At 46.8% G+C, this 21420-nt stretch overlaps 1 protein-coding gene across 1 annotated transcript; it reads right to left on the bottom strand.

The window, feature by feature from the left end:
* Nucleotides 1-3713: 3713 nt before the first annotated feature.
* On the bottom strand, nt 3714-19417 carry SNAPC1 (small nuclear RNA activating complex polypeptide 1). The gene is made up of 10 exons (XM_081914524.1): nt 19248-19417; nt 16972-17131; nt 16740-16880; nt 15552-15659; nt 14371-14529; nt 12160-12228; nt 10869-10931; nt 7844-7985; nt 5093-5194; nt 3714-4409 (listed from the first exon to the last, which is right to left on the bottom strand). The coding sequence occupies exons 1-10, from the start codon at nt 19376-19378 to the stop codon at nt 4375-4377; spliced, it is 1110 nt and encodes a 369-aa protein (XP_081770650.1). The 5' UTR covers nt 19379-19417; the 3' UTR covers nt 3714-4374.
* Between the last annotated feature and the right edge of the window lie 2003 nt (nt 19418-21420).

Here is a 21420-nt window from a genome sequence, read left to right as displayed (position 1 = left end):
CGCAGCCCCGGGGTGGGGGCGCCTCCGGCACGTGCGCCTCGCTGAGAAAGGCCAGAGGCTTCGGGGGAACGGGGGGGGGCTGCTGCCTTAGACCCAGGAGTCTCCCTACGCGAGAGCGCCTCTGAGGGCGTGCAGAGTGCGCCGCCGCGAAGGCACAAAGGCGCACGCCTTGGGCAGGGATGGCCAACTTGGACGGCTTGGGGCTACTACCAGTCATGATGGCTATGGTGCTGCGCCTCTGCAGCTGGAGGCAGTGATGGTTTTGGGTACCAGTTCTTGGAAACCAGGCGAGTGGCTCTTGGGCTCATGGTCTGTATCCCTGGTTTCTTGTTGCGGCAGCTGGTTGGCCACTGTGACCCAGAAGGTTCTTCTCATGTTCTTTTGGACCCGGTCTAAATAGTTTGAATAGGATTTGGAATTAAACGTGCAGTTAATTCACAGAACTGCAGAGATGGAAGGGACCACTGGGATAATCTAGTGCGGTGTTCCAAACTTGGGTCTCCAGCTGTTTTCGGACTACAACTCCCACCATCCCTAGCTAGCAGGACCAGTAGTCGGGGATGATGGGAACTGTAGTCCAAAAACGGCTGGAGACCCAAGTTTAGGAACGGCTGAATTCTAGTCCAACGCCCTACAGTGCAGAAATATTCTGCCCAACATGGGGCCCTGGGTGTAGCCAAGGGGGCAGATGCCCCCTATCAAGTAAATCGATAAAAATACTTAACAGAGGTTCCGCCCCGCCCCCCGCAAATGAAGCCTGCCCTCCCACAGGATGGGGGGGGCAGAACAGTTATCTGTGATGCTTTCTTTTCTTTTATTTTTATTTTTTTATTTTCTCCAAAATTTTATCTTTCTTCTCATTTTGACTTCTCTTCTTTATTGCATTCTGGCAGAATCCGAGACCAGGGAGAAGAGTCGGTGGAAGAAGATTGGAAGAAATTTAAAGACTACCTACAGAAATATTGTAAAATTAATGAATGTTAGAACGATGTTGGATAGAAATTAAGTGGTTTCCAGCTGTAATGCTTTAAGAGAATATGAAAAAAGGTTATAAACAGGTAAAAATCTAAGGGTAAGGATTTGCTGAACCAACAATTTGAAGTGGAATACAAAAAAGGGGGGGTATGAGGAGGTCCGGGAAATAAGTTAAAGGAAAAGTAGTAAATGGAAAATCTGTGTGTTTTTAAGTATTTTTATTTTTGTATTTTTGTTATTTTCTCTTTTTTTCATTTTTATTGTAATACTTTAAAAAATCTTAATATTCTATAAAAAAATAAAAAACAGTTATCTGTGATGCAATTGGTCAGTTTTTATTTGCTTCATTTAAGTGAGGGGAGCAGCTGCACCCTAGCTACCTCCATGCATGGAGCTTGCTTGAACCCTTGAGATTGAGTGTCTCATGCTCTACCTAAGGAGCTATCCCAGCCTATTGCCACCTTCCTCAGTGGATTGTGTAAACCACTACCGCGAGCAATGCTTTGTATGAGGTGGGGGGCTCTGAAGATGAGCTTATGAAACCAAGGGTTCAGAGGCCCAAACACTTTTGGGATCTAGACCACCTGTCTCTCTGCAACCTGTTCGCCCAACTTTCAGAAAACAAGCAAGAGAAGTGATTGACCTGTTTCCTCTGAGGGTGAAAAAAAAGAAGTCAAGACTAAAAAGTAGGGAAGATCTTGTGGCCTGGGAGTGTGGTGAGTGAAGAAGCCCCTTCCCAGTGTCTGCCAACTGGCACAAGGACTGATGCTCAGCAGCTATTTGAATCACTAAGCTTGCACTGAATTGTATTGTTGGAGGAATTTGTTTGCCTTGTGCCTTATTTATACACCGTTGTGTTTTAAAGACCTACACTCGCTCTACATTTCCAAGCACAATTCAAAGTGTTGGTGCTGACCTTTAAAGCCCTAAATGGCCTTGGCCCTGTATACCCAAAGGAGCAGTGGCGTAGCGTGGGGGGTGCAGGGGGGCCCGGCCGCACTGGGCGCAACATCTGGCGGTTAGGGTTAGGGGGCGCAAATCCACGGGTTAGGGGGCACAAATTACTTGCCTTGCCCCGGGTGCTGACAACCCACGCTACACCACTGCAAAGGAGCATCTCCACCTCCATTGTTCAGCCCAGACACCAAGGTCCAAGGGTTTACTGGCAGTTCCCTCACTGCAGAAAAGTGAGGCTACAGGGAACCGGCAGAGGGCCTTCTCGGCAGTGGCACCCATTCTCTGGAATGCCCTCCCATCAGATGTCAAGGAAATAAACTCCATAATTTTTCATAGACATCTGAAGGCAACCCTGTTTTAGGAAGTTTTTAATGTTTAATGTTGTTTTTCCTGTACTTTTGTTGGTTGTTGGAAGCTGCCCAGAGGACAACCCAATTAGATGGACAGGATATAAGAAATAAGAAGTTGTTGTTGTTGTTGTTTGTTCATTTCTAATGTTATCATTATTACTGCAAGGCACTTTGAGCTGGGAAAGCAGAATACAAATATTAAATCGAACCAACCCAAAGCAAAAATCACTCATGCCATCCAGGAAGAAAGAAAAACACAGCAGTACAAAGGAAACAGGTTTCTGATCAAATTTTTAACATTAGTTTCAGAAGCACTTGGGCTTGTATCTAGTCCATATTAACAATCCAGTTTGCTTAACTTGCTTCATCAAAATGACTGAAACACAGGTGTTCAAACAGACAATAAAAGGGTGGATTGCAGACTGTCAATGTCTTTGCAGGAGGTATTCAAATGCATACAGAACTTTAGGGGGGGTTTTGCAATTAAAGGGCTGTGTCACATCAGTACAACAAATTCACTTTTTTTAAATAACTGACTTTTTGCTGTTTGGAAAGTGACTGAGAAATGGTTTGAGAAGTGTGGGATGAACAGATGACTAGTGGAAAGAGATGTAAACACCTTGCAAGCAAATCAGGATAAATACTCCTTGCTGTGCAAACTGCCCTGCAAAACATGTCAGAGGCAATGCTCAGCAAATAATCTAATCTCTGCATAAGTAAGAAAATTGGGGCACGTGTTCAATAAACAGGTCATCTGGAAGGGGTCCAAAGAGAGGCAGAACAGAATTTTAAAGATTCCTTACACACCGCTGCTCCTCATTATTTTGCAGGCAAGTATCAAAAGGGCTTCGCTGTGCAATGTGCTATTAAGCAGTCAAGATGTTGCTGCCTGGAAAAATAGCACAAAACAGCCTAGGCATCAAATGCTGCATTGTAGGAGAAAAATAAAAGAACAGCGCGTTCTTGCTAGAAAAGGAAGGCGGACTGGAAAAATGTCTTTACAAACCGACCGAACTCCATATTTGTTAATTTATGTATAATTCGGCATATCTGAAGTGTCTAAGGCGGCAGTCCTGGCCTACCTCATAGGCTTGTTGTGGGGATTAAATGAGGAGAAGAGAGACCCATGTATGCCAACTGCAGCTCCTTGGAAAAGGTGGGATGCAAATGAAATGAAAAATTGTGAAGCGTAAGGCAGAATGCAATAGTGGTGCCTGCCCTGTGGAACACCCTCCCATCAGATGTCAAACAGATAAACAACCGCACAACTCCCCGAAGACATCTGAAGGCAGCCTGTTATCAGGAAGTTTTTTATGTTTGATGTTTTGTTGTGTTTTTATTATGTTGAAATCTGGGGGCAACCCAGTCAGATGGCCAGGGTATAAGTAATATTATTATTATTACTAATAATAATAATAATAATAATAATAATAATAATAATAATAAATTTTATTTATATCCCGCCCTCCCCAGCCGAAGCCAGGCTCAGAGCGGCTAACAACAGTAAAACGATAAAACATTCTAAAATCATTTCATTATAAAATTAATTCCAATCAAATTAATGGCAACCATTGGGCTAGAAGTTCAGTGAGGATTGCCAAAGGAGGGGGTCAGGCTGTGCCTGGGCCAAAGGCCTGGTGGAACAGCTCTGTCTTGCAGGCCCCGCGGAAAGATGTCAAGTCCCACAGAGCCCTAGTCTCTTGTGACAGAGCGTTCCACCAGAATGAGTATAATCTATACTCCTTCATTTAATGAATGTGGGGAGTTTTTCATAAAACCAATACTTTATTTTAAGATATGAGTAATACAATATAATTTTATATACAGTGCTAAACCTGAGAACCGTTTCTCAGCATTTGTTAAGTCCCAGGGGCATGAAATCCCCTGTTCAGCACATCAAACTATTGCACGACACAGAACAAATTTTCTTCACTTTGAGCTTTCCATAGAGGTTCTTCCTGCCTTCTTGAAATGTGAACAGGGGCGTGTGCAGTTTGCAGCGTCTCTTCAGGCCACTTGGACAGCCTCATTCCGCTAGCCGGAGGCACGTTCCCTTCAGGCAAAGCCAATTCACACCGTTTGGATTCTCCTCTCAACGAGCTCGCTTCCTCTTGCTGGGCATGAAGTCTGGCAAACAAGAGAAGGAAAAAGTGGCCATCGTCCAACAAATCGGGAAAGGAAAAGGATTTAAGAAAGCCAAGCCTGAACAAGAAACATTTCTCAGTAAAGTTTTGAGGAAGAAATGGTGAGAAGGAGGGAAGGAATTGTTGTGGAATAATTTGGGAATTATAGGCTCAGAGCTACCTAAATTGTATAGAAATTTATTTATGCATGCTACTACAGCAACAAGAATGTTACTTGCCCCAAAATGGAAAGAAGCGGAAGTCCCAGTAAAGGAAGAATCGATACAAAAACATATGCAGAAATGGCAAAGCTTACCAGAAGACTAAGAAATCAAAATAACAAACACTTTATAAAAGAATGGAAATGGTTTATTGAACATTTACAGATAAATTGTAAATAGATAAAACATTGGCAGGATTATTGTAATAGCCTGCAGTTTTGGAAGAGTAGATATTTATGGTAGATAATTAAATGAGTAAATTAAATGAATTCGGATATGCAGAAGGTATGAAAAAATCAATTTAAGGAACCGCAAAAAGAGCGGGGAAGGAAGTCAAATTTTGAAATGTTAAATAGATTGTAAAATTAATGAAATGTATAAATTTGAAAAGTATGAATAAAAAACTATTTTAAAAAGAAGAGGAGAGGGAAGATAGCTTGCACAACAAGGACACCCTGCAATGTACCTTCGTCACTGGGATGGTCAATATCTTCATCTTCATCATCCTCTGCAATCACAGGCATACTCAGGCTCCCAGCACTCTGCTCCTCTGTCAACTGCAACGTCCCTGCAAAGGCAACACCAATCTCGAAAAGGAACTGGTTTCCATTTCAGATCCATAACTACCGTACTTTTCTGTCTATAAGCCTCCCTCATGTATAAGACGTTGCTTATTTTTCGGGACTCAAATTTAAGAAAATGGGGGGATGTTGAGCTTTTTTTTTTTTTTTTTTTGAGGATTTCCCAGGGTTGAGCTTTGTTTTGGGGGGGGGGGGGGATTGCCAAAATTCCGCCTCCTGTCGGTCCCATCGCCAGCAGAAGCTGCCAATCGCCCGCCCAACTGCCAGAATGTCAGCCAATCAACAACACCCACTGACGCAGCAACCAATAACACGCACAGTAGCTGCTGACAGCCACAGCAGCAACCAGTCAAACGTCCACCCTATGCACAACCCCCACTTTTTAGCATGGCAGAGATATCACCTTGCCAAGAAAGGTCTATATAGTTAAATCTATGGTTTTCCCAGTAGTGATGTATGGAAGTGAGAGCTGGACCATAAAGAAGGCTGATCGCTGGAGAATTGATACTTTGGCATTCTGATGCTGGAGGAGACTCTTGAGAGTCCCATGAACTGCAAGAAGATCAAACCTATCCATTCTTATGGAAATCAGCCCTGAGTGCTCTCTGGAAGGACAGATCCTGAAGCTGAGGCTCCAGTACTTTGGCCACCTCAGGAGAAGAGAAGACTCCCTGGAAAAGACCCTGGAAAAGAAAGATGGAGGGCACAATGAGAAGGGGACGACAGAGGCCGAGATGGTTGGACAGTGTTCTCGAAGCTACCAGCATGAGTCTGACCAAACTGCGGGAGGCAGTGGAAGACAGGAGTGCCTGGCGTGCTCTGGTCCATGGGGTCATGAAGAGTCGGACACGACTAAACGACTAAACAACAACAATGCACGGAAAAGTACAGTAAGTCCTTGCCGGTCAGTTTTGTAGATGAGGTTAAACTCTTTCAGGATGCGGGTTTTTAACAAAAGGAGCCTAATAATGCAAAAGACTCTGCAGAGCATCTCTTTACTGATGGTGGGGAACAAAAAGATGGCCAGCGCCTAATAACCTTTTGTCTCAGCGATGCAATTGACAGTTCCAAAATGGACAGATCCGAGACATCTCCATATTCACGAATGGAGGCTGAAGGTGCGGACTTCAGCACTTAACAGAGAAACTTGCGGAACAAAGGAAGACAGGAAGGGGAAAGCAATAGGAAAAACGACTGTATGGAAAGATGGCTTCCTTTGAGGACACGTATGAACAAATACAAACTGATCTGGAATCATAACGAGGACGGTTGTTGTGCAATGTGTTTCAGAGGTCGTGTGCTAATGAAGAGGGCGTGGAACGAGGTTGAGTTACAAGAATACAGGAATATCCAACTGTAATTCTAAAAATTAAAAAGCTTTAAAAAAAAACAACCAGGATACTCTCATTATATTCTGCTAATTGCTTGCATAGCTACAGCTGATTGAATTCTCTTCTGATCTTCTGTTAAAGAGGAAGATGAACACTGTTCTTACTTCTCCCTGCAAGTACCTTGGACCAACCATTCGTATATTTATGAATGTAGGAAGCTGTCTTATATTGATTCAGACCACTGGGCCCCATCTAGTGCAGTAGTGACTACACAGTGGTTAGCCGGGATTTCAGAGGGGACATTCCCAGCCCTAGCTAGAGACTAAACCTGAGACTTTTTGCGTGCAAAATATGCTGTACTCCAGATCTATGGTCTTTTATAAGTATCTGCAAAGTTTGGGAGGGTGGGGGAGGCGTTCTAACGCTTAGCATAGTAAAAGGAAGTGGTTTGCATAAAAGATAATAAAAACGCAATGTAATTAAGTAAAAAATTCCCTGAAAATTAGGTAAAACCTGTTCAAGGTGATTGCCAGTAGGCCACCCCATAATATCCACAAGATCATCAGAAGCACAATGGGCTGAAGGAGGTGTCAGCATCGCCCTTGAGCCAGTGCCACCAACTGGACTCATGCACTTCAGCCCCGACTGGGCTAGGCGAGCTGGGTAGCACTTCCAGAGACCACCTTCTGGACAGGAACAGGTCAAAGCTGAGAGTTGTGAGCACCGGATTCACTCCAACAAGAAGACAGTCGTCGCACAGCAGAGTATAGCAGAGTATATAAATGACTCGGAGAGCAGCTCTGTAGAATATCTTCTTTATTCTATCTACAACTGTTATACAACTATATACAGAGCTTAATGAGGTCTAAGCATAAATGAATGCTGCACTACACTGAGTGTCTGCAGCTGCTCTTAGCAGCAACCTTATCTCTACACACGATCTCTAACACTCAGTCTCTCTCTCTCCAACACACTGACTGACTGACTGACGCTGGAGTAGAATAAGTAGAGAGCAGAACACGCCTCTTTCTCTCTGGAGAATCAGCAGAGATCATCAGGAGATTCTTGGATATGGGACGGCAGGCGCACATGCAAGACACTCACATCCCCTCCCCTACGGCAAGCAGTCAAAAGATGCTCTTCTCAAAGGATGGCCCCTCCCAGGAGCTGTTCATGGAGGCCTGTGCAGCAAGTGCACCCATTTCAGGAGTGAGCGCGTGTTATGTGAGAGCAAAGAATTACAACCCCCTCTCCCCTGCCCAACACACACAAACACACTTCTGTTTTGGAAAAGCGTTTCCCTACCTCTGCTTTTCAGAGTTTCTTTCTTCCTCCTCGGCTGCAAACCTTTGCTGGCTTTCTTAGCCCTTGGCGATTTGGATTTCCCACGATCTGTTGATTCGGAAGACTCCAGCTTAACTTGGCGGTGCCGTCTTGATTTGGAAGCCTAAAATATTTGGTGTTTTTTTTAAAAAAAAAAAGCCAGAGAAGTAAACTAAGCAAGAAGGAAAACAAAATTTTAGTAGTGTGCATTGCAAGGGGGGGGGGGAGACAATCAAATGAACTGCTTGGATCTTGCCACTGCTTAATTCTGCCCCCTGTAATGTTGTCATATGCCATATTCATTAATAGAATGATCACGAAGGAAAGGTAGGAATTCAACCCCTTGGCACAGGGTAGGCATGGACTCATAACACACAAGATTCCTACGGGAGGAATACATATTCTATTACCCACTAGTATTATACAACAGCAATTTCACCGTCGCATGAAATCATGGATCTCTTATTGGTACTTCAAGGGAGCAGTGTTAAAATTGTTAAATCCCTCATCACAACCCTAATCGAATTTGCCCCTTCTCCCCATGGCTGTTTTTAAGCTTCAGAAAAAGATGTCAGAGATCCAATTGCAGATATCTAGTCTAGCTTGCCCTCAGTCACTGAGTTCTCCCTGTTGCATTTTAAATTCTGATCTTCCAGTGCTGCAAGTCTGCTAGTTGGCCACTGATCAATGCACTTAACTTACATAGGTGATTTAAAAATAAAAATCACTTTTTAATATTACAGTGCACTCATATTTCAATATCAGTGCATGATACTGTGCAAAACTGTTGGACCCAACTAGCTACAGTTGGTTCTTCTTCTTAGGACTAACCTGTGAAAGACTGTGAGCTTTTCAAATTACAGAACTTGGATCATTTTTCATCTCATTTTAACTCAATAACACAGTCTGTCCGTGTCATAGGCAACTAATATATATTACAGTGGTGCCTCGCAAGACGAAATTAATTCGTTCCGCAAGTCTCTTCGTCTTGCGAGTTTTTCGTCTTGCGATGCACGGTTTTCCATAGGAATGCATTGAAAATCAATTAATGCGTTCCTATGGAAAAAGCCTTCCCCCGACCTCTTCTGGCGGGCGGCATTTTAAAATCGCCCGGAACAGCGGAGGACTTCTCCGCTGTCCGGGGCGATTTAAAAGCCCCTGGGAAGGCAGGCAGGGGGGACAAAGGCTTTCCCGCCCGGCCGCCCGGCTTCGGGACAACGTTCCGATGCCGGGCGGGGGGGGGAGGCTTTCCTGCCCCACCGCCCGGCATCGGGACGATGCCCCGAAGCCGGGCGGCTGGGGGAGGCATTCCTGCCCCACCGCCCGGCATCGGGATGATGCCCCGAAGCCGGGCGGGGGGGGGGAGGCTTTCCCGCAGGGCCGCCCGGCTTCGGGACATCGTTCCGATGCCGGGCGGCTGGGGGAGGCTTTCCTGCCCCACCGCCCGGCATCGGGACGAGGCCCCGATGCCGGGCGGCTGGGGGAGGCGTTCCTGCCCCACCGCCCGGCATCGGGACGATGCCCCGATGCCGGGCGGCTGGGGGAGGCTTTCCTGCCCCACCGCCCGGCATCGGGACGATGCCCCGATGCCGGGCGGCTGGGGGAGGCGTTCCTGCCCCACCGCCCGGCATCGGGACGATGCCCCGATGCCGGGCGGCTGGGGGAGGCTTTCCTGCCCCACCGCCCGGCATCGGGACGATGCCCCGAAGCCGGGCGGGGGGGGGAGGCTTTCCCGCCCGGCCGCCCGGCTTCGGGACGATGCCCCGATGCCGGGCGGCTGGGGGAGGCTTTCCTGCCCCACCGCCCGGCATCGGGACGATGCCCCGATGCCGGGCGGCTGGGGGAGGCTTTCCTGCCCCACCGCCCGGCATCGGGACGATGCCCCGATGCCGGGCGGCTGGGGGAGGCGTTCCTGCCCCACCGCCCGGCATCGGGACGATGCCCCGATGCCGGGCGGCTGGGGGAGGCTTTCCTGCCCCACCGCCCGGCATCGGGACGATGCCCCGATGCCGGGCGGCTGGGGGAGGCTTTCCTGCCCCACCGCCCGGCATCGGGACGATGCCCCGATGCCGGGCGGCTGGGGGAGGCTTTCCTGCCCCACCGCCCGGCATCGGGACGATGCCCCGATGCCGGGCGGCTGGGGGAGGCTTTCCTGCCCCACCGCCCGGCATCGGGACGATGCCCCGAAGCCGGGCGGGGGGGGAGGCTTTCCCGCCCGGCCGCCCGGCTTCGGGACATCGTTCCGATGCCGGGCGGCTGGGGGAGGCTTTCCTGCCCCACCGCCCGGCATCGGGACGATGCCCCGAAGCCGGGCGGCTGGGGGAGGCGTTCCTGCCCCACCGCCCGGCATCGGGATGATGCCCCGAAGCCGGGCGGGGGGGGAGGCTTCAAAAGCCGTCCGGGGGCTTTTAAATCGCCCCGGACAGTCCCGGGGCGATTTAAAAGCCCCCGGTTAGGCAGGCAGGGGGGGCAAAAGTCTTTGCCCCCCCTGCCTGCCTTCAAAAGCCGTCCGGGATAGCGGGAAGCGCTTCCCTGCTATCCCGGACCGCTTTTAAAATGCTGGCGGTGGGGAGCAAAGCCTTTCGCCCCCGCTGGCCTTCCTGGACCTCTTCTGAAGTCCGGAGGGGGGGGAAGGCTTTGCTCCCCACCGCCAGCATTTAAAAAAAGGTCCCCGAGATTTCCCTATGGGCTTTCGTCTTGCGATGCAAGCCCATAGGGAAAATCGTCTAGCGAAGCGTCGCAAAAACCGAAAAACCCTTTCGTCTTGCGGGTTTTTCGTCTTGCGAGGCATTCGTCTAGCGGGGCACCACTGTATAACTTATACTGCATTAACATATCCTCAATACATGCATCAATAAAATAAATCAAAACAACAAGGAGTAGTAAGAGATATATAACTTTTCATCATACAGAAAAGTAAAGAAGGTTTTAAGGAGAGTCATATATTTCAACTTAGAACCCATTATTGCGATGGAGGAGAATTTCCTGATATTCCATGCACACTTACTTGAACAACTGCAGAGTAAGATTTGGATTTGATGTCGGCTAACGCTCTGGCTCTTTCAAATCCCTGGAAAAGAAAATACTTTTAGCATTGCATCACCTAGGCCTAGACAACGACACAGTTCCTACACCTGACTCTTTTGCCCTGAGATTCCAGGTAGCACAATAAGGACTGTATTTTTCCATGTATAAGATGTGTATGGACCATAAAGAAGGCTGTTCGCCGAAGAATTGATGCTTTTGAATTCTGGTGCTGGAGGAGACTCTTGAGAGTCCCATGGACTGCAAGAAGATCAAGCCTATCTATTCTGAAGGAAATCAGCCCTGAGTGCTCACTGGAAGGACAGATCCTGAAGCTGAGACTCCAATACTTTGGCCACCTCATGAGAAGAGAAGACTCCTTGGAAAAGACCCTGATGCTGGGAAAGATGGAGGGCACAAGGAAAAGGGGATGACAGAGGACGACATGGTTGGACAGTGTTCTCGAAGCTACCAGCATGAGTTTGACCAAACTGCAGGAGGCAGTGGAAGACAGGAGTGCCTGGCGTGCTCTGGTCCAGGGGATCATGAAGAGTCGGACACAACTAAACGACTAAACAACAAAGACGAAAATTGGGGGTCATCTTGAACACGGAACATGGGCATTGGGGCGGAGGGGAATTTTTAAAAGATTTAAGCATATGTCCGGGATTTTGGCTTGGGTGGGCTGAGGCGGTCTCTCCTGCTGCCATCCCCCCTCTCTCCCCACCCCCGCTGGCTGCTTGCTGGCGACTGGCTCACCTCCTGAAGCCCCCACTGTCACGACCACCAGATCGAGAGCAGCTGCCACCGCCGCTGAGAGCTGCCTCAGCCACCTCGCCTTGCCCTTCTTTCCTTCTTTCCCTCTTCCCCTCTCAAACTCCCACCCGTCCCCCAGCCCACTCACCACCTTCCTCAGCTCAGTTTGCTCGAAGGCATGGCCTGATGCAGAGTGGTCGCTGCCTTCCCCCAGCTCTTCCTTGGCATCCTGCTTGGGAGCCTGCTTCCCCGCAGCAGCAGCTGCCATCGAGGGGGAGCGTGTGGTGCCCCCCCCAGTCGCTGCCTTTGCTTCTGCACCACAGCACAATGCATGCATCTCATGCCGGAAACTTTGAGGGCGATCACCCCCAAAAAGATCAACAACTTTCTGCTGCCAATCGTCCAGAATTTTACTTCTATTTTAGGGTTTCATTTTCTTAGTTTTGGGTTCAAAAAAATAAGGGTCGTCTTATACACAGGGGACGTCTTAGACATGGAAAAATACGGTATTTCCTTACCTCTGTCCCTTGCGAAGGACCCTCCTTGTCATTCGTCGCTTCTTCACCCACAGTGGCCAAGGCCGGCTCCTGGAAAGGGCACAGGGATGAAGACTGAAATACGGAGGCCTTGGTCTAGAACAGCTGCTCCCACTGGCCCCTTGGTTCCATGAACCAAGTGCTCCCTACCCTACCCTATGAAAGGCGTTATTCAGAATAGCTGTTTGCACGACCCATTGAGGATAATAATCCCTGCATTGCGGAGGGTTGGACCAGAAGTCCCTTCTAACTCTACAATTCTACGAATAGCACAATAAAATTCAAATCTGTAACAATTAATTGCACACTTATTAAAACCCAATTAAAAACCAGTATACCTGAAGGAGCATCTCCACCCCCATCGTTCTGCCCAGACCCTGAGATCCAGCTCCAAGGGCCTTCCGGTGGTTCCTTCACTGTGAGAAGTGAGGTTACAGGGAACCAGGCAGAGAGCCTCCTCGGTAATGGCACCCGCTCTGTGGAACACCCTCCCAACAGATGTCAAAGAAATAAACAACGACCGGATGTACTTGAATATAAGCTGACTTTTTCAGCATATTTTTTATGCTGAAAAAGCCTCCCTCGGCTTATACGCAAGTGAGGTGGGCAGCGGCGGAGGGACAAGTGGCAAGAAAGGAGCCCTTTCTCGCCGCTCGTCCCTCCACCGCCGCCTGCCTCTTGCAAGGGCAGGCACAAGAGTCGCGCTGGGAGAGGCTGCTCCCGTTTGGGCTGTTCCTTCCTCCTATGCCGCCTTTGCTGCTGTCGGCAGTGGCAGAGAAGGAAGGAGCAGCCTGAAAGCAGCCCTTTCGGGCTGCTTGTTCTTCCTCCTCCGCTGCCGCCGCCACCAGGTTTGTGGTGTGGTGAACCGGCTTATACTTGAGTCAATAAGTTTTCCCAGTTTTTTGTCCTAAAATTAGGTGCCTCGGCTTATATTCGTGTCGGCTTATACTCGGCTATATATGGTATCTGACTTTGAGAAGACATCTGAAGGCAACCCTGTTTAGGGAAGTTTTTAATGTTTAATGTTTTACCGTGTTTTTAATATTCTGTTGGGAGCCGCCCAGAGTGGCTGGGGAAACCCAGCCAGATGGGTAGGGTATAAGTAAGTTTATTCATTCATTCATTCATTCATTCTTAGAACTAGTTTAATGAATTCAACGGCACTGATCAGCTTGATCCAGTGATACAAGCTTTTCAAAGTCTGATATTCATTTACATTTCCAACAAGTCCCCCCCCCCCCACTGCTTAGGGCCCCCCTAGGTGACCCCGCTGCTCCCCAGGGGGTAATACTGCCCACTTTGGGATGCAAAGGGCTAAAGCAAGGTACTCTAGAGATCGGAGGAATCGTGACGTGCAATGAGCACTGTGCATCAAATTTAATACACACAGAACACGCCCCTTCATCTGTTCTGCATAGGTGTCTTGGCTATTCACATATGACCAATGAACTGGCTCTCTCATCCGCTTGGAAAACAGGCTGTTCTCTTGTCCTGTTTACACAGCATAGTGCCACAATGGCAGCTGTAGGCCCAGGTGGATCTCTCTAGATCTGCCCGTTCTTCACTCCCCGCAACAAGACACAGCGCAAAGATTGCCTCTGCAACAATCCAAACAAGTGTGCAATTCACACATCCCTATATTGTCCCCATTAGCTTCTAGATCTAATGTTTATTAAATGGGTTTTCCCCCTAAATTGATTTTTGAATTCTGAATTTATTGTTATTCATGTTTTATACTGTATTTTATGCTGTTTTATGTTGCATCAACTAAGTGTTTTAAATTTGTTGTTAGCTGCCCTGAGCCCGGTTTTCTGAACCAATAAGGACAGGGTATAAATAAAAAATTGTTGTTGTTGTTAGATGCCACCCAAACACAACAGAAATTTATACTGTTTAGCACTCCACAGCGAGAGCCCTCCAATCTGTGTTGCTCTTGTGTCATTAGTGCGTCAGAATTCCACAGAAACAGAGAGAAACAATGCGCAAAGGCCACCAACTACATGGCAAATTTCCCCGGTTCAGCTCTGGTCTGCACAGACCTGCATTTGCCTAAACTATTTAAAGCTTTGGGGAAAAGTAGGTGGGATACTTTAAAAAGTGCAGCATAAGCGGCAAAGTGAGAAATGGTTTTCCAATCACCCATACAAGCTTCAACAGCACACACACACACAAACAAAAAATGAAGCCACCTACACCTTTGTTCTTCTGCCACTCTTGATGCTCCAAAATGATGTTCTTGAAATTGTCTATGAAGTCGTCTTTTATCAGATTAAGAGCCTTGTCCGGCTGGGACTGGTCCTCAGAGATCAGGCACTTCATCTTTTGGTAGTGGTCGTGAATGTTCTTAGCTTCCTTAAAATGTAAATAAATATATTGACCGGCAGGAAAGCTTTGGAAGCCAAAGTGAAACTTAACCACTGAAGACTTTGAAAGATCGCAACAGAATGCTCTCCCCCCAGGGAAATTAGCCTAGCGCCTTCATTATACACCTTTAGGCACCAGGCAAATGTTCCTTTTTAACCAGGCCTTTGGTTGCTCTGATTTACATTCTATGCACTTTTAAAATGGGGGTTGGGGTTGGGGAGGGTTATTGGGGTGTTGTTTTTATTTTGATTATATATATTGTGGTTTTATATTTAAATCCACTTCCAGAGCTTCGACTCTAGTTGAATAGAGAGTTGTAGGGAGGGAGAGGAGGAGGGAAATAGGTACAATTGTATTAGTTGTAATGAATGGAGCTTTTCTCAGCATTCTCCATTACCAGCAGCCTGGAGCAGATGTAACAATGATCTCCAATCCATGGCAGTATATCCGAGCGGGTTCTTCAAACCCCAGTTGGCTTCAGTTACAAGGACAACCATGGTTAGCTGAAGCACAGACATGATGCTACAATAATATTGAAGTAAAATATGAAATGAAAGGAAGGACATTCAAATGAGGAGAGAGGGGCACGTCGGCCCTTTGTTTATCCCTATGTGCCTAAGCATGAATATGAGATTGAGAAGGTTGTGTCTGCACCACATTGACAGAACACACACACACAAAATGATTTTTAAAACAAATGCTAGATTGGGTTTTCCCTAGGACTGAGAGATCCAACAGGAAAACTAAGAGTTGCGCTGAGCATGCATATGTATTAATCAGAAACACAATTCAAATAAAAGTCATGCTTTGCAACCCCAAAACATAGGAGGGTTTGCGGGTGGTATTTAAATTTGTCACACCTTCCATGTGGTTGCAGCATCACCGTCTGTGTGTGAAGGGACAGAATGGCCCCTGGAACAGGGCGACATTGCTAAATCAGCACGCTAGGCCACCCGAAAGATGCTGCAGCAGAAACAGCAGAAATGTTAAGAGCATGATGCATACGCCACCTCTAAGAAGTCATCCGGCTTAAGCATTGCAACTCGGTCGTCCGGATCCCTGAACTCGCTCCTGGTTTCCGTCTTCTCCTGCATGTTCTTCTTAGTCCTAAAGGAAAGCTAAACAGAGGTGGTTGTCTCAGGATAAAAGTGGAAAGAAAAACTGGATGAGCAAACGAAAGTGAAATGCCACTGAGGTTTCAAGAAGGTAAGAAACCTAGGCAGGAATCACCTAACCAACCCCATCAGTGGAAGCCCTGACCCCAGGGTGGATAAAAATCAAATATTTATTTTTTATAAAAAAAATTAAAAATGGATTTTTAAAAATTTAAATCAGATTTTTTTATTTAAATTGGATTTTTAAAATGAAATGCTTTTGGAGGAAAAATCTTTCTATAGTTTTCTATTTGAGTTACATTATAGTCCAAAGGCTATTCATCAGGAAAAAAGGATTTGTTTTAAGTTTTTCATGTGTGCTAAAACTCAGTCTAAGTTTTTTTTTAAAAAAAGTTGTTTCACCACATCAGTTATTGATACATATGCTATAATGTTATTGTTTTAGTGAAATAAATTGTTTCAATAAATTGTTTAAATTGTTATGAAGAAAATTATTGTTTTTCTCCTTCCGATAAAGTACAGCAGAAAAGTTGTCCAAATATAAACAGTTAACTTATTAAACCTCACAATAATTTCATAATTACCTGTCTATGTATTTCTAATAGTATAACCAATAAGAGATAAAAGTACATATTCTACTCGTGTAAAAACACCAGGCAGGCCCCACAAATAACCCAGAGATGCATTTTAAGTAAAAGGACACATTCTACTCATGTAAAAACACGCTGATTCCCGGACCATCCGCAGGCCGGATTTAGAAGGCGATTGAGCCGGATCCGGACGCCGAGCCTTAGTTTGCCTACCCATGGCTTAGAGCAGCGTTCTCAACCTGTGGGTCCCCAGATGTTGTTGGACTACAACTCCCATCATCCCTGAGCTCTGGCCTTGCTAGCTAGGGGTGATGGGAGTTGTAGTTCAACAACATCTGGGGACCCACAGGTTGAGAAAGGCTGGCTTAGAGGCTTTTTAGAGGGTCTCCCCACTTACGCGATTTTTGCTTATGCATGCGGGAGGGAGGGGCTCAGAAGGTGACACCTGCATATGTGCCTGAGCGATTTTGCTAATATCAATCCACTAACTCACAAATTTAGGCATTGCTGTGAAATGGAACGCTCTGTCCACACGAAGCTTCCGGAAGACATAGGCTGCGTCGTAATGCTGAGCATCTAACAGTTCCTGCTGGAATTTCATGACTTCAGCCCAGTCTTTGAGCGCAACCCTGATCTGAAGAAAGAAACACAGGCACGTCTTCAAATTCAAGTCAGAAAAAAAGGCAACCTAAAAGCACGTAAGCAAATGCAAGCAGGATTTATACCTTTTGCTTCGGTTGGCACAACTGCGTATTGTACAATCCATACAGAAGATAAAGGGCACCAACTCTGATCTGGAAAGTGTAGGGAGGAAAGAAGTATGGCCACACCAGCGCCAACGCTTCCTTGGTGAACTTTATTTGCTCCGGAGTCCTTATTTTACCACTAGGTTGAAAAAAGAAAAGATACAGCATGGCATTTGTCAATCCCATCCGTTATACGTCAAGAAAATACTACATCCATGATGACAGAAGAGTAGGGTCAGTGCTCAAGGGTTTAAACAGGTTGCCCCAGGTTGCCCAGCCTTGTTCTAAAAGCCCTAGACCAAAATCAGATGCTTAAAAAGTTGGGACCACTTTCTAATCCGTTTTGGTATTTTAAAATTTTGTACGTTTTAAAGTTGGCTGGTGGATTTTTCTCCATTTAACTGTTTTATCTCTTTGTAAACCGCTTCGAGGTTTTTTACAATCAAGCAGTGAAATAAATAAATAAAACTAACAAATAAAACTAAAATAAAATGATGACATAAATGAAATAAAACATAGCATTGCTTAGGGGGTGGTTATTGGTTTGGTTTGTTCTTGTTCCTGTTTTTATTCTGTATTTTGTGTTTTTACCTTGTATTTCAATGTTGTGAGTCACCTGAGATCTATGGATGAAGGGTGGTATAAAAATGTAGATAGCAATAATAATAATACTTTTACATCCTACCCTTTCCTCCAAGGAGTTCAAGGGAGAATACATGGTTCCCTTTCCCCGCCCTCCTCCTTTAATCCCCACAACAGCCCTGTGAGGTTGGCTTGCCTGGGGGGCAGTCACCCCCAGTGAACTTCATGGCCCAGTGGGGATTTGAACGTGGTCTCCCAGGTCCCAGTCAGACATTCCTAACCCAGCCTTTCCCAACCTTGGGTCACCAGACGTGGTTCGCCTACAACTCCCAACCATCCCTAGCTATCAGGACCGGTGGTCTGGGAAGATGGGAGTTATAGTCCGGCAGCATCGGAGGGGGGGGGGACGGAACTCAAGGTTGAGAAAGGCTGTTCTTACCACTACACTTGAGAATCACAGAACTGTAGAGTTGGAAGGGACCTCCAAGCATCATCTAGTCCAGGCATAGGCAAACTCGGCCCTCCAGATGTTCTGGGACTACAACTCCCATCATCCCTAGCTAACAGGACCAGTGGTCAGGGATGATGGGAATTGTAGTCTCAAAACATCTGGAGGGCTGAGTTTGCCTATGCCTGACCTAGTCCAACCCCCTGCAATACAGTGTTAACATTTTAGGGTTTTGTTTTGCTTTTAAAAATGTATGTTTTCAAAGTAGGTTTGTTAATTTTTTCAGAATGCATTGTTTTACCCTTTTTTGTAAACTGGGCATAAAGGTAAAGGGACCCCTGACAATTAGGTCCAGTCGTGACGGACTCTCTGGGGTTGCAGCGCTCATCTCGCTTTACTGGCCAAGGGAGCTATACAGCTTCCGGGTCATGTGGCCAGCATGACTAAGCCGCTTCTGGCGAACCAGAGCAGCGCACGGAAACGCCATTTACCTTCCCGCTGGAGCGGTACCTATTTATCTACTTGCACTTTGACATGCTTTGGAACTACTAGGTTGGCAGGAGCAGGGACCAAGCAACAGGAGCTCACCCCGTCACGGGGATTTGAACCACCAACCTTCTGATCGGCAAATCCTAGGCTCTGTGGTTTAACCCACAGCACAACAACAGTATCAGCATCTGAACAGCACACTGCTGGCTGGCTCCTGGTCAAGGACAGTGAGAACCACAGGAAAGGCTGGCCAAAAGTGTTTTGGCACCTGAGGCTAACCAGTGTGGAGGGGGGAGTGAAGATCTACACCAGTGCTTCCAAACTTGAGTCACCAGCTGGTTTTTTTGGACTACAACTCCCATTATCCCTAGCTTGCCGGACCCATAGCCAAGGATGATGGGAACTGTAGTCCAAAAAAAAGTGACCAAAGTTTGGGTTACCCTGATCTACATTAAGGGCAAGGACGGGGACGAAAGATCTGCACTGGGACCCGCTGCCCGTGTGGATACCGCCCGAATGTAGGATCGGAAGGGGACACCCAAGGGTCATCCAGCCCAACCCCGCCTTGCAATGCAGCGTTCGCAGCTGACCAATCCTGACCTTCCTTCCTTCCTTCCCTCCCTCCACCCAGCCTGCAGTGCAGGACTTTCGGCTCACGTTGCCTCAGCCCCGCCACTTCTTGGAAGGGGCGGCAAGGGGTGCAGGCACTCTGCCCATGCCCAGAGGCCCCGCTCACTAGAAGATGGTGTGGAAGCGCAGCTCCCTCCACAGCGAGGCGAAGTCCTCGAAGCGGACGCTCTCGGCCTGCTGGAAGCTGCTGAGCAGAGCCTCGCAGTCCGACTTCAGGCCCGGCCAGGCGGCGGCCATAGTCGCCGCCGCCGCCTCCTCTCAGCACTGGCGTCCCCACTGCGCGTGCGCGCGGCACACTGGTTGTAGCACAGCGAGAGAAAGGAAAAGGTTAACCCTGCCGCTGCCGCTCTCGAAATAACAGGGAGACGCGCTCGCCGTGTGCGTGTTGCCGTTTTAAGAGTCGAGCTCTTGGAAGCGGAGGTGGGCGACTACAGCCAATCAGAGCCACGTTTTAGCTGCTCGCTCCGCCCCTTCACTGAACTCCCGCCTCTTTCTACTTCGGCTCTTTGCTTGAGTCTGGGGCTCCTTAGCCCCGCCTCTGAGCCATGGTTTAAAAGGGTGTTGGGAGCCGCGCAGTAGCAGCTGCAAATAAGGTTGCTTGTTTATTTTATTAAAGAGCTGCCTCTATAATTAGACTAATGAGCTTTTGGTGTTCTATCAACCTGTGTGTTTTTATTTCTTTGTTTCGCAAAATTTGCATGCCGCTTGACTGCAGAGAAAACCTCAACGCGGTTTTACAAAAAAAAATAATGAAGGATGATGTCAGCACTGAAAAATGTCCAACCATAATTTAAATATACAGAAAACTTAAAAAAAAAACACAATAGACGCAAACTTTCTAAACGTCTGTGTTTTAAAGTACAGTTGTAAATTCTTCTTGATTTCCTAGGTTTTTTGCTTTTTGTAAACCGCTTTGTAAACCATCTCATTTATTTAGGCTGCAGTCCTAACCTCACTTACCTTTGAATTCACTACCCCACTGAATTCAACTGGACTTACTTGTGAGTTAACATAGTTAGGATTGCAGTCTGAGTACTATATCTTTCTCTCCCACGAAAAAGCTACATATTGAACATTGGATCTGCATGCAAACATGTTAAACCCACACTTAATCTGCTAAAATGAAATCAATAGATGTCTGTCGAGCACACCGAGTAAAAAAGCTGCTTTTCTGTGTAAATGACTACTATGGGAAATGTGATTTGATGACACTGTAATCCTGTGCTGGTTGCAAGTAAGCCTCACTGTGCTGAATGGGATACAGACATGTATGCATAGAATGGCAGTCGTGCAGAGCTTACTTCTTACAGGGCTCTTCTGAGACATAGGATAGTGGCATTAGCCAGCAGTCCTGAACACACTAGGAAGTAAAATCCATTGATCACACACTTGTGGGGAGGGGAGCAGGGCAAGACATATAGGATTGCATTTGATAGTGCAATCATGTATCTACTGAGAAGTAAATCCTGCTAAATCCTTGAATGGTTTTTCAGACCAAAGCTCACAATTCAAAAAAGAACTCCTGCAAAACAAACTTTTGTCTAAAATGTATAACCTGTTATTAGAATGGGAAACAAATGACGAGCTAGTTAAAGCCTCAAGGATACACTGGGCAGTAGATATAGGACACAACATAGATTTCAGCCTCTGGGAGAAACCTTGGAAAAGCGACTTGAAATTTACAGCATGTTATTCTTTGAAAGAGAACTATTTGAAGATGATTCATAGGTGGTATTTAACTCCGAGTAGGCTTGCTAAGATTTACAAGACAGAATCATATAAGTGCTAGAAGTGTAAAGAAGTAGAGGGAACATTCTTTCACATGTGGTGGACATGCAAAAAGGAAAAAAAGTATTGGGAAATGATTTATAATGAACTGAACAAAATGTTTTGAATTACTACCCCCCCACCCCCAGTCTGGATAACCCAGACTGAAATTCCCGGGTGTCAGAAAAGGTTATTTATGTCTGCAATAACTGCAGCCTGCATTTTGTAAACCCAAAAATGGAAAGTGAGGTCCCAACTAAAGATTGGCAACTTAAGTTGACAGAATATGCACAACTTGCTGGGTGTTCATCAGTATGCAGATGATACCCAGCTCTACCTCTCTTTCAAATCAGAACCAGTGAAGGCGGTGACGGTCCTGTGTGAGTGTCTGGAGGCGGTTGGAGGATGGATGGCGGCAAACAGATTGAGATTGAATCCTGACAAGACAGAAGTACTGTTTCTGGGGGACAGGAGGCGGGCAGGTGTGGAGGATTCCCTGGTCCTGAATGGGG

Source organism: Podarcis melisellensis, assembly GCF_964234715.1.
Source record: "Podarcis melisellensis genome assembly, chromosome: 1".
Lineage (NCBI taxonomy): Eukaryota > Metazoa > Chordata > Lepidosauria > Squamata > Lacertidae > Podarcis > Podarcis melisellensis.
Note: the sequence above shows the minus strand (reverse complement) of the source record. Positions and strands in the feature narration are given on the sequence as shown.